Source organism: Oncorhynchus nerka, linkage group LG26 (genome assembly GCF_034236695.1).
Source record: "Oncorhynchus nerka isolate Pitt River linkage group LG26, Oner_Uvic_2.0, whole genome shotgun sequence".
Taxonomy (NCBI): Eukaryota; Metazoa; Chordata; class Actinopteri; order Salmoniformes; family Salmonidae; genus Oncorhynchus; species Oncorhynchus nerka.
The window spans coordinates 21,664,369-21,677,150 of NC_088421.1; the positions used below are offsets into that span (position 1 = coordinate 21,664,369).

At 43.5% G+C, this 12,782-nt stretch overlaps 1 protein-coding gene across 1 annotated transcript; it reads left to right on the plus strand.

Moving 5' to 3' along the window:
- The first annotated feature begins 262 nt into the window (after positions 1 to 262).
- Positions 263 to 6,787, plus strand: LOC135564861 (uncharacterized). The gene is made up of 5 exons (XM_065010937.1): positions 263 to 338; positions 718 to 725; positions 3,067 to 4,494; positions 4,619 to 4,732; positions 6,731 to 6,787. The coding sequence occupies exons 1-5, from the start codon at positions 263 to 265 to the stop codon at positions 6,785 to 6,787; spliced, it is 1,683 nt and encodes a 560-aa protein (XP_064867009.1).
- The last annotated feature ends 5,995 nt before the right edge of the window (positions 6,788 to 12,782 follow it).

A 12,782-nucleotide genomic window follows, 5' to 3' on the forward strand; every position in this document is an offset into this window, starting at 1 on the left:
TGTTTGTGCATGTGTGTTTGCGTGCACCTGTGTCTCTATTTATGAGTAAATACATTCTGAAAAATGTAGACACTCCCATTGGCTTTCCACATTAGCTAAGACATTGTACACATCACAGCCAACAAACCCCCAAATACACAGCCTGTCCTGGGCTTGTTGCAGCATTTTGGCATTTGAGTGTCAGATGGTTTGTATCTCTCAGCCATTTGCTCCATTTGTGTCAGCTTTGGTCCAGCTTTGAATGAGCTATCCCTTCAACGTAATGGCAGAACCTCCCTTTACAGAACAACAGCCTTTCTTCAATAGCAGAACTGAGTGTCTGGTCCACAGACAGCACAGTACTGTAGCTGTCCTGCTATGCATGCTAGATCTGCTCTCCCTGGTATTAGTATTCAGACAGGTGTGGTATGGTCACTGCTGCTCTTCTGGTGTTGGCTAGCTCGTTGGCGTCATGCTGACAGAAGCAATTCCATGTCCACCACTGCCCTGTGCTGCTCTCTCCTCATAATAGATATTGACAGGTGGAGTGCAGATAACACTAATCTCCATCCTAACATGATTGGATATGTTATAGAGGGCTTTTTCATCATTATAGCATTCAATTCACAACTTTGTCGGCCCGCTAATAGCATTTCAAGCTAGCATACGCCGTGCCCTGTAGCTGAATGGCTGTGTAATTGTCACCCTTCCTCTCATCTCTGGTTCCTCGTGCTCCAGCCCGGCAGGTAATAAGCCCTGCCAGTGGTCTTATACTTCATCTTTACTTCAACCCCCAAGCTGAAGGCTGCGTGGTCCCCTCATCTCTCGCTAGTGTCTGACTGTTTCCCTGTTTATATAAAAAAAAAATGTTGTTTTATACCTTGCCATCAAAATGCACAGTTGATGAATAATGCATGTCTCTTATTAATGAGCTTATGGAGCATGCAGCCCTAATGCAGATAGAGACAGCAATATATCCCTGCCCTAATAAAAGGCTGTGTATCTATATACAATATATAGATGTAAATGAATCCTTCAAATAACCCGCCTGACATTGTCTTTAATATGGTGTGATGTTTCCAACTGTATGAGCAAACTAATTAAATAAAAAGCTATGCTGGGAAGACAGGAGGAATGCTTTACATTTTAGCAGATGCTCTTATCCACAGTGACTTACAGGAGCAATTAGGCCTTGCTCAAGGGCACATCGGCAGATTTTTCACCTACTCGGCTCAGAGATTTGACCCAGCGACCTTTCAGTTACTGGCCCAACGCACAGTGTCTCCCGACCCCTCCTGTCTCAGCCTCCAGTATTTATGCTGCAGTAGTTTATGTGTCAGGGGGCTAGGGTCAGTCTGTTATATCTGGAGTATTTCTCCTGTCTTATCTGGTGTCCTGTGTGAATTTAAGTATGCTCTCTCTGATTCTCTCTCTTTTTCTTTCTTTCTTTTCTTTTTTCTTTCTTTCTTTCTTTCTTTCTTTCTTTCTTTCTTTCTTTCTTTCTTTCTTTCTTTCTTTCTTTCTTTCTTTCTTTCTTTCTTTCTTTCTTTCTTTCTTTCTTTCTCTCTCTCGGAGGACCTGAGTCCTAGGACCATGCCTCAGAACTACCTGGCCTGATGACTCCTTGCTGTCCCCAGTCCACCTGGCCGTGCTGCTGCTCCAGTTTCAACTGTTCTGCCTGCGGCTATGGAACCCTCACCTCTTCACCGGACGTGCTACCTGTCCTAGACCTGCTGTTTTCAACTCTCTAGAGACAGCAGGAGCGTTCGAGATTCTCTGAATGATCGGCTATGAAAAGCCAACTGACATGTTACACCCTCGACAACCACTGTGATTATTATTATTTGACCCTGCTGGTCATCTATGAACATTTGTACATCTTGGCCATGTTCTGTTATAACCTCCACCCGGTATAGCCAGAAGAGAACTGGCCACCCCTCATAGCCTGGTTCCTCTCTAGGTTTCTTCCTAGGTTCTGGCCTTTTTAGGGAGTTTTTCCTAGCCACCGTGCTTCTACACCTGCATTGTTTGCTGTTTGAGGTTTTAGGTTGGGTTTCTGTACAGCACTTTGTGACATCAGCTGATGTAAGAAGGGCTTTATAAATACATTTGATTTGATTTTGATTTGATTTGACTTAACCACTAGGCTACCTTCCGCCCCTTCAGGACCTCATAACATTAAGTCACACAGAGACAATCACAACGTTATAGCGTACAGTGTCCTTGCTTTTCAATATAATAAGAGATACAGACAGTTATGAATGGAATGCTATGTAAAGGATAGAATGAATAGGAGTCTCTTAAACCTGAGGAGGAAAATAATAAGGCATACTAGCCTGCCAAGGACTTTTACCTGCATCACACTTAACAGGTGCTTTAATGTGGGAGATCACAAATACAAATTCCCTACAAAAGGCTGTACAGTTATGTTTGTATTGCTGTGCAAGTTGGTGTATCATTTTCTCAAAGCACATTCACACAACATGATACAAATGTGAAAATCATTTAACTGAATAGTAAACACTGTCGTACCCACTGAATCCTAACTCAAGCTCAACAGGCACATTGGAATTCAAGGAGGCTCTGCGATTCTGAAGTGGTACGTTCTCAAGAATAAATGCACCAACTCCTGATATGGAGATGGGAGAAAGATAATTATATTTCCAATTTGACATAAAGACACTTTGGAATAAGCAAGCAATGAATTAATGCATATATATATATATATCTGTTTCCATGCCAATTCATAATGCAGAGTACCATCAAAACTCAGATGGCATCAATATGCATATTGCTCTTGCACGCGCACACACACACACACCGTACATGCTGATCCATCTCCGGCCCTTCAAATGTGATTTCACTGGACAAACACACACAACAGCAGTGCATAATGCATGAAATGACAATGGATCACTAGTGGTGATGTGAGGGTATCAGTGTGTTTATCAGTAAGATAAAGAAATAAGAATTTGTCCTTAACTGACTTAATTAAATCAATGTAAAATAAAACAAAAATAAATAATACAAATCAGAAGGCGAGCGGATAGAGAGCTGAGCCCTAGCCCACAGCTACCCAGCCCACAGCTACCCAGCCCACAGCTACCCAGCCCACAGCCACCCAGCCCACAGCTACCCAGCCCACAGCTACCCAGCCCACAGCTACCCAGCCCACAGCTACCCAGCCCACAGCTACCCAGCCCACAGCCACCCAGCCCACAGCTACCCAGCCCACAGCTACCCAGCCCACAGCCCACAGCTACCCAGCCCACAGCCACCCAGCCCACAGCTACCCAGCCCACAGCTACCCAGCCCACAGCTACCCAGCCCACAGCTACCCAGCCCACAGCCACCCAGCCCACAGCTACCCAGCCCACAGCTACCCAGCCCACAGCTACCCAGCCCACAGCTACCCAGCCCACAGCCACCCAGCCCACAGCCACCCAGCCCACAGCTACCCAGCCCACAGCTACCCAGCCCACAGCCACCCAGCCCACAGCTACCCAGCCCACAGCTACCCAGCCCACAGCTACCCAGCCCACAGCCACCCAGCCCACAGCTACCCAGCCCACAGCTACCCAGCCCACAGCTACACCCAGCCCACAGCCACCCAGCCCACAGCCACCCAGCCCACAGCCACCCAGCCCACAGCTACCCAGCCCAGCCCACAGCCACCCAGCCCACAGCCACCCAGCCCACAGCCACCCAGCCCACAGCTACCCAGCCCACAGCTACCCAGCCCACAGCTACCCAGCCCACAGCCACCCAGCCCACAGCTACCCAGCCCACAGCTACCCAGCCCACAGCTACCCAGCCCACAGCCACCCAGCCCACAGCTACCCAGCCCACAGCTACCCAGCCCACAACTACCCAGCCCACAACTACCCAGCCCACAGCTACCCAGCCCACAGCTACCCAGCCCACAGCCACCCAGCCCACAGCTACCCAGCCCACAGCTACCCAGCCCACAGCTACCCAGCCCACAGCTACCCAGCCCACAGCTACCCAGCCCACAGCCACCCAGCCCACAGCTACCCAGCCCACAGCTACCCAGCCCACAGCTACCCAGCCCACAACTACCCAGCCCACAGCTACCCAGCCCAGCCCCAGCCCACAGCTACCCAGCCCACAGCTACCCAGCCCACAGCCACCCAGCCCACAGCTAACCAGCCCACAGCTACCCAGCCCACAGCTACCCAGCCCACAGCTACCCAGCCCACAGCTACCCAGCCCACAGCCACCCAGCCCACAGCTACCCAGCCCACAGCTACCCAGCCCACAGCTACCCAGCCCACAGCCACCCAGCCCACAGCTACCCAGCCCACAGCCACCCAGCCCACAGCTACAGCCAGCCCACAGCTACCCAGCCCACAGCTACCCAGCCCACAGCCACCCAGCCCACAGCTACCCAGCCCACAGCTACCCAGCCCACAGCCACCCAGCCCACAGCCACCCAGCCCACAGCTACCCAGGACACAGCCACCCAGCCCACAGCCACCCAGCCCACTGTTAAAGGCATGTGGGACTAAGGGAGCATGAGACTCATGAAGCCAACCTAATCACTTCCTTTAGCGTGCTTCTTTAATAGACAGGATATAAGGATTATAATCAATTCATATTGTGCATTTGGCTGTCCCAGATTCCTACAGCACAGAGCAGAGACTGCACTCTGCTCAGAGACATGCTCATCAGGAGAGAGAAGGAAAACACAGCTTCTACCAATGTGGCTCTTGCTGAGAACAGAAGGAACAAGGTCAGTGAGAGCAGTGTCGCTCGATAGCCTTTTTGGGTTTGTGAACTATTCACAAGCATCTTTTATACATCTGAATTCATCTATGATTTACCTTCACCATGCTGCATTGATTGACTGATTGATTTTGGATTACGATCGAGAATAATGTCAAGATTATCTAAACTACCAGTTGCAAACAATTTGTTCACATTTCCATATCTAACGCAACATTTGGCATGCTATGGCACAAACTGTTATATCACAACAGACATGACCTTAACAAGAAGCACTTTAGATGTCTTGCAAGAGCCCCAAATCTGAATAGTGCCCTGGTTCTTAAAATAAAAATGGATTGCGCCTCTTTCCAAAGACAAGGCAACAAAGAGAATATTCTCCCATCAACTATATCACCATGAATAAATCCTTTAGAATTTCTTCCTGTATTTTTTTAGACAGAAAACTCACAATAGTGGGGAGAGAGTCGTATATGTGTGAAGGTAGAGAGTTCTGTGCCTCCGTCACAATGGCCCACTATTATTGGATTTACAGTCCGTCTTGGTGCTCAGGCCTGTCCATTAGGATCTAGCTAGCAGGGCCATGCGTGGCATGCCTCTCCTCCTCCCCTGGCTATCACACAGCCGAAGGGCACAGTGAAGTGGTCAGAGTAGACTGGTCAGGAGGGGTGATGGACGGCTGGGCGGCTCACGCTACTGGGAGGTCCCTCAGGGGTCAAGCTTTTAACACCCTCCCAGTCTGGCGTGAAGAGTAGAGGTCACAGCTAAGACACCCTGCCCAGCCATTTCCTTTTCCACTTGTCTTGGAACCGCAACATTTCACTACAGGGCATGGTACCCCTTTACTCCTCTGCACTGGGTCTTTGATTGTCCCTCGTAGTGATGTAGTGGGGCGGCAGGTAGCCTAGTAGTTAGAGAGTTGGGCCAGTAACCGAAAGGTTGCTAGATTGAATCCCTGAGCTGCCAAGGTAAAAATCTGTCGTTCTGCCCCACTGTTCCCAGGCCGTCATTGTAAATAAGAATTGGTTCTTAACTCACTTGCCTAGTTAAATAGAAATATACTGTTTACAGTCTCCTCTTCAGTACCTACCTCCTCTTACACCCCTCCTTTCTGGGATATCACTTAGCTGAAATGTCTGCCTTTAGACCTGAGACTTGGAGCGATCTACATAATGGAGGTTGTCATGCAGGTGACACCTGCTTGGTGTACTTGACCTCCCCTACCAATGTGGAGCCTCGGGGATTAGAGAAAAAGGGAGGGATGTGGGAGGGCTGCAGCACTGTGCACTGTCCCTATGAGACAAGGTCACCTTAAATGGATTGGGATGAGAAGAAACCAATTCCCCCTGGGACAAAATCAGGGAGCAACTTGTGAAAAAATAATTAAGCAGGATGCACATCAGTGGATGTCACAGCCAGAGGGGTGAGGGTGAAGGGGGGGACACAAAAAATCCTTAAGACAAGGGTAATGTTTTTTTCACTTGATATCTGAAAGCGTCACAATGGACAAAGGATCTTTTTTTTAATCTCAAAAACAGTTAGGTTTTGTGAAAGGAGGTACTTTTGAAGGAAAAAGGCCTGGGGTTCAGAATGACGAAATTACATTTGTAACAATATTATGAAATAGTCGACCCACATTAGTCTACGCCCACTGGCAATGACCTCACATTATTGTCTTAAATCAGTTAGGACAAACAGATTAGCATTTATTACATTCGTGACATAACTTAGCTTTGGTAAGATTTTTATTTTCACAACCAATTATTCATTTGCAAGGTTAATGTCTCATTTGAGGACAAATCATTTCTAACTCTGATTTATGCCTGTTCCATTCCAACATACCTCTAATCTGTCAAACATCTTGGATAGTTTTATTGTAACAATAAGTAACAATCAATTCAATGGTTGTCATTTTAGATGAATGAAGTGGAATCTCCTGAAGCATTTCCTGTTTGGCAGCGGCTTGGCCTTTAGCTGTGTCTAATAAATCTGTTGTGGTCCACAGTGGCTTAAGGGACACGTCTACCTGGCCAACCCAACATGGAAGAGTGGAGATGGATAGACATTGCCAATTCAAACCACTCACTGATATCATTTATAAATCACACTCACTGCACAAGCCTTCCAACAGACACTTCACTAGCCAGCCACATAAACGATCTACCGTGAGCTATATGAGCTTGCTACTGTGCGTTAGCCTGCAGCCCTATAGTGTCTGTATGAGTAGAGTGTACGCCCCCACAGAGAACTAAAGGATTTTGCTCAATACAATTTGAGGTCATTCCTATTGTGCTAAGCAGTTGTTTTTGTTGTAACTATCTTGATTGTAGATTCCGTTATATCTCCCTATTAGCATATGGATATTAATACAAATTTACAGTTCCATGTGAATGCATGGGGAAAAGATCCAGAATATCATAATACACACTTGAAATGAACTTGAAAGGACTTTAGGGACTGAAGAGAGATGCTAGAGATACAGTTTGGTGTATTGTCGCAGGGTTACAGTATGATGTATTGTAGCAGGGTAACAGTATGATGTATTGTAGCAGGGTTGCAGTATGATGTATTGTAGCAGGGTTACATTATGATGTATTGTAACAGGGTTACAGTATGATGTATTGTAGCAGGGTTACAGTATGATGTATTGTAGCAGAGTTACAGTATGGTGTATTGTAGCAGGGTTACAGTATGATGTATTGTAGCAGGGTTACATTATGATGTATTGTAACAGGTTTACATTATGATGTATTGTAGCAGGGTTACAGTATGATGTATTGTAGCAGGGTTACAGTATGATGTATTGTAGCAGGGTTACAGTATGGTGTATTGTAGCAGGGTTACAGTATGATGTATTGTAGCAGGGTTACATTATGATGTATTGTAGCAGGGTTACAGTATGATGTATTGTAACATGGTTACAGTATGATGTATTGTAGCAGGGTTACAGTATGATGTATTGTAGCAGGGTTACAGTATGATGTATTGTAACATGGTTACAGTATGATGTATTGTAACATGGTTACAGTATGATGTATTGTGGCAGGGTTACAGTATGATGTATTGTAGCAGTGTTACAGTATGGTGTATTGTAGCAGGGTTACAGTATGATGTATTGTAGCAGGGTTACAGTATGATGTATTGTAGCAGGGTTACAGTATGGTGTATTGTAGCAGGGTTACAGTATGGTGTATTGTAGCAGGGTTACAGTATGATGTATTGTAGCAGGGTTACAGTATGGTGTATTGTAGCAGGGTTACAGTATGATGTATTGTAGCAGGGTTACAGTATGATGTATTGTAACATGGTTACAGTATGATGTATTGTAGCATGGTTACAGTATGATGTATTGTAGCAGCGTTACAGTATGATGTATTGTAGCAGGGTTACAGTATGGTGTATTGTAACATGGTTACAGTATGGTGTATTGTAGCAGGGTTACAGTATGATGTATTGTAGCAGGGTTACAGTATGATGTATTGTAACATGGTTACAGTATGATGTATTGTAGCATGATTACAGTATGATGTATTGTAGCAGCGTTACAGTATGATGTATTGTAGCAGGGTTACAGTATGGTGTATTGTAACATGGTTACAGTATGGTGTATTGTAGCAGGGTTACAGTATGATGTATTGTAGCAGGGTTACAGTATGATGTATTGTAGCAGGGTTACATTATGATGTATTGTAACAGGGTTACAGTATGATGTATTGTAGCAGGGTTACAGTATGGTGTATTGTAGCAGGGTTACAGTATGATGTATTGTAGCAGGGTTACAGTATGATGTATTGTAGCAGGGTTACAGTATGGTGTATTGTAGCAGGGTTACAGTATGGTGTATTGTAGCAGGGTTACAGTATGATGTATTGTAGCAGCGTTACAGTATGGTGTATTGTAACATGGTTACAGTATGATGTATTGTAGCAGGGTTACAGTATGATGTATTGTAGCAGGGTTACAGTATGATGTATTGTAGCAGGGTTACAGTATGATGTATTGTAGCAGGGTTACAGTATGATGTATTGTAGCAGGGTTACAGTATGATGTATTGTAACATGGTTACAGTATGATGTATTGTAGCAGGGTTACAGTATGATGTATTGTAGCAGGGTTACAGTATGGTGTATTGTAGCAGGGTTACAGTATGATGTATTGTAGCAGGGTTACAGTATGATGTAATGTAACATGGTTACAGTATGATGTATTGTAACATGGTTACAGTATGATGTATTGTGGCAGGGTTACAGTATGATGTATTGTAGCAGTGTTACAGTATGGTGTATTGTAGCAGGGTTACATTATGATGTATTGTAACAGGGTTACAGTATGATGTATTGTAGCAGGGTTACAGTATGATGTATTGTAGCAGGGTTACAGTATGGTGTATTGTAGCAGGGTTACAGTATGATGTATTGTAACATGGTTACATTATGATGTATTGTAACATGGTTACATTATGATGTATTGTAGCAGGGTTACAGTATGATGTATTGTAGCAGAGTTACAGTATGATGTATTGTAACATGGTTACAGTATGATGTATTGTAGCAGCGTTATAGTATGGTGTATTGTAGCAGGGTTACATTATGATGTATTGTAACAGGGTTACAGTATGATGTATTGTAACATGGTTACAGTATGATGTATTGTAGCATGGTTACAGTATGATGTATTGTAGCAGCGTTACAGTATGGTGTATTGTAGCAGGGTTACAGTATGGTGTATTGTAGCATGGTTACAGTATGGTGTATTGTAGCAGGGTTACAGTATGGTGTATTGTAGCAGGGTTACAGTATGATGTATTGTAGCAGGGTTACAGTATGGTGTATTGTAGCAGGGTTACAGTATGATGTATTGTAGCAGGGTTACAGTATGATGTATTGTAACATGGTTACAGTATGATGTATTGTAGCATGGTTACAGTATGATGTATTGTAGCAGCGTTACAGTATGGTGTATTGTAGCAGGGTTACAGTATGATGTATTGTAACAGGGTTACAGTATGATGTATTGTAGCAGGGTTACAGTATGATGTATTGTAGCAGCGTTACAGTATGGTGTATTGTAGCAGGGTTACATTATGATGTATTGTAACAGGGTTACAGTATGATGTATTGTAGCAGGGTTACAGTATGATGTATTGTAGCAGGGTTACAGTATGGTGTATTGTAGCAGGGTTACAGTATGGTGTATTGTAGCAGGGTTACAGAATGGTGTATTGTAACATGGTTACAGTATGATGTATTGTAGCATGGTTACAGTATGATGTATTGTAGCAGCGTTACAGAATGGTGTATTGTAGCAGGGTTACAGTATGGTGTATTGTAGCAGGGTTACAGTATGGTGTATTGTAGCAGGGTTACAGAATGGTGTATTGTAGCAGGGTTACAGTATGATGTATTGTAGCAGGGTTACAGTATGATGTATTGTAACATGGTTACAGTATGATGTATTGTAGCAGGGTTACAGTATGATGTATTGTAGCAGGGTTACAGTATGGTGTATTGTAGCAGGGTTACAGTATGATGTATTGTAGCAGGGTTACAGTATGATGTATTGTAACATGGTTACAGTATGATGTATTGTAGCATGGTTACAGTATGATGTATTGTAGCAGCGTTACAGTATGGTGTATTGTAGCAGGGTTACAGTATGATGTATTGTAACAGGGTTACAGTATGATGTATTGTAGCAGGGTTACAGTATGATGTATTGTAACAGGGTTACAGTATGGTGTATTGTAGCAGGGTTACAGTATGGTGTATTGTAGCAGGGTTACAGTATGGTGTATTGTAGCAGGGTTACAGTATGGTATATTGTAACAGGGTTACAGTATGATGTATTGTAGCAGGGTTACAGTATGGTGTATTGTAGCAGGGTTACAGTATGGTGTATTGTAGCAAGGTTACAGTATGATGTATTGTAACATGGTAACAGTATGATGTATTGTAGCAGGGTTACAGTATGGTGTATTGTAACATGGTTACAGTATGATGTATTGTAGCAGCGTTACAGTATGATGTATTGTAACAGGGTTACAGTATGGTGTATTGTAGCAGGGTTACATTATGATGTATTGTAACAGGGTTACAGTATGATGTATTGTAGCAGGGTTACAGTATGATGTATTGTAGCAGAGTCACAGTATGATGTATTGTAGCAGGGTTACATTATGATGTATTGTAACAGGGTTACAGTATGATGTATTGTAGCAGGGTTACAGTATGATGTATTGTAGCAGGGTTACAGTATGGTGTATTGTAGCAAGGTTACAGTATGATGTATTGTAGCAGCGTTACAGTATGATGTATTGTAACAGGGTTACAGTATGGTGTATTGTAGCAGGGTTACATTATGATGTATTGTAACAGGGTTACAGTATGATGTATTTTAGCAGGGTTACAGTATGATGTATTGTAGCAGAGTCACAGTATGATGTATTGTAGCAGGGTTACATTATGATGTATTGTAACAGGGTTACAGTATGATGTATTGTAGCAGGGTTACAGTATGATGTATTGTAGCAGGGTTGCAGTATGATGTATTGTAGCAGGGTTACAGTATGATGTATTGTAGCAGGGTTACAGTATGGTGTATTGTAGCAGGGTTACAGTATGATGTATTGTAGCAGGTTTACAGTATGGTGTATTGTAGCAGGGTTACAGTATGGTGTATTGTAGCAGGTTTACAGTATGGTGTATTGTAGCAGGGTTACAGTATGATGTATTGTAGCAGAGTTACAGTATGATGTATTGTAACATGGTTACAGTATGATGTATTGTAGCAGGGTTACAGTATGGTGTATTGTAGCAGGGTTACAGTATGATGTATTGTAACATGGTTACAGTATGATGTATTGTAGCAGGGTTACAGTATGGTGTATTGTAGCAGGGTTACAGTATGATGTATTGTAACAGGTTTACAGTATGGTGTATTGTAACAGGGTTACAGTATGATGTATTGTAGCAGGGTTACAGTATGGTGTATTGTAGCAGGGTTAGAGTATGATGTATTGTAGCAGGTTTACAGTATGGTGTATTGTAACAGGGTTACAGTATGATGTATTGTAGCAGGTTTACAGTATGGTGTATTGTAGCAGGGTTACAGTGTGATGTATTGTAGCAGGGTTATAATGATGTGGTGGGGACACGTAACATGTCTGATAAGTTCAAATGTAAGCTTTATTGTCAAATGTACAAGTACAGTGAAATGCTTTTAAATTTAAATTTTATTTTAAAAACAAATGTATACAGTGACCCCCCTTGGCCTTTTTCCTATTTTGTTGCCTTACAACCTGGAATTAAAATTGATTTTTTTTGGAGGGGGGGGGGGGGGGTTTGTATCATTTACACAACATGCCTACCACTTTGAAGATGCAAAAATATGTTTTATTGTAAAACAAACAAGAAATAAGACAAAAACAACAGAAAACTTGAGCATGTATAACTATTTACCCAAAGTTAATACTTTGTAGAGCCAACTTTTGCAGCAATTACAACTGCAAGTCTCTTGAGGTATGTCTCTATCAGCTTGGCACATCTAGCCACTGGGATTTTTGTCCATTCTTCAAGGCAAAACTGCTCCAGCTCCTTCAAGTTGGATGGGTTCCGCTTGTGTTCAGCAATCTTTAAGTCATACCACAGACTCTCAATTGGACTGAGATCTGGGCTTTGACTAGGCTTCTCCAAGACTTTTAATGTTTCCCCTTAAACCACTCAAGTGTTGCTTTAGGGTCATTGCCCTGCTGGAAGGTGAACCTGTGTCCCAGTCTCAAATCCCTGGAAGACTGAAACAGGTTTCCCTCAATAATTTCCCTGTATTTAGCGCCATCCATCGTTCCTTCAATTCGGACCAGTTTCCTAGTCCCTGCCAATGAAAAACATCCCCACCGTATGATGCTGCCACCACCATGCTTCACTGTGGGGATGGTGTTCTCGGGGTGATGAGAGGTGTTGGGTTTGCACCAGACATAGCGTTTTTCTTGATGGCCAAAAAGCTCAATTGTAGTCTCATCTGACCAGAGTACCTTCATCCATATGTTTGGGGAGTCTCCC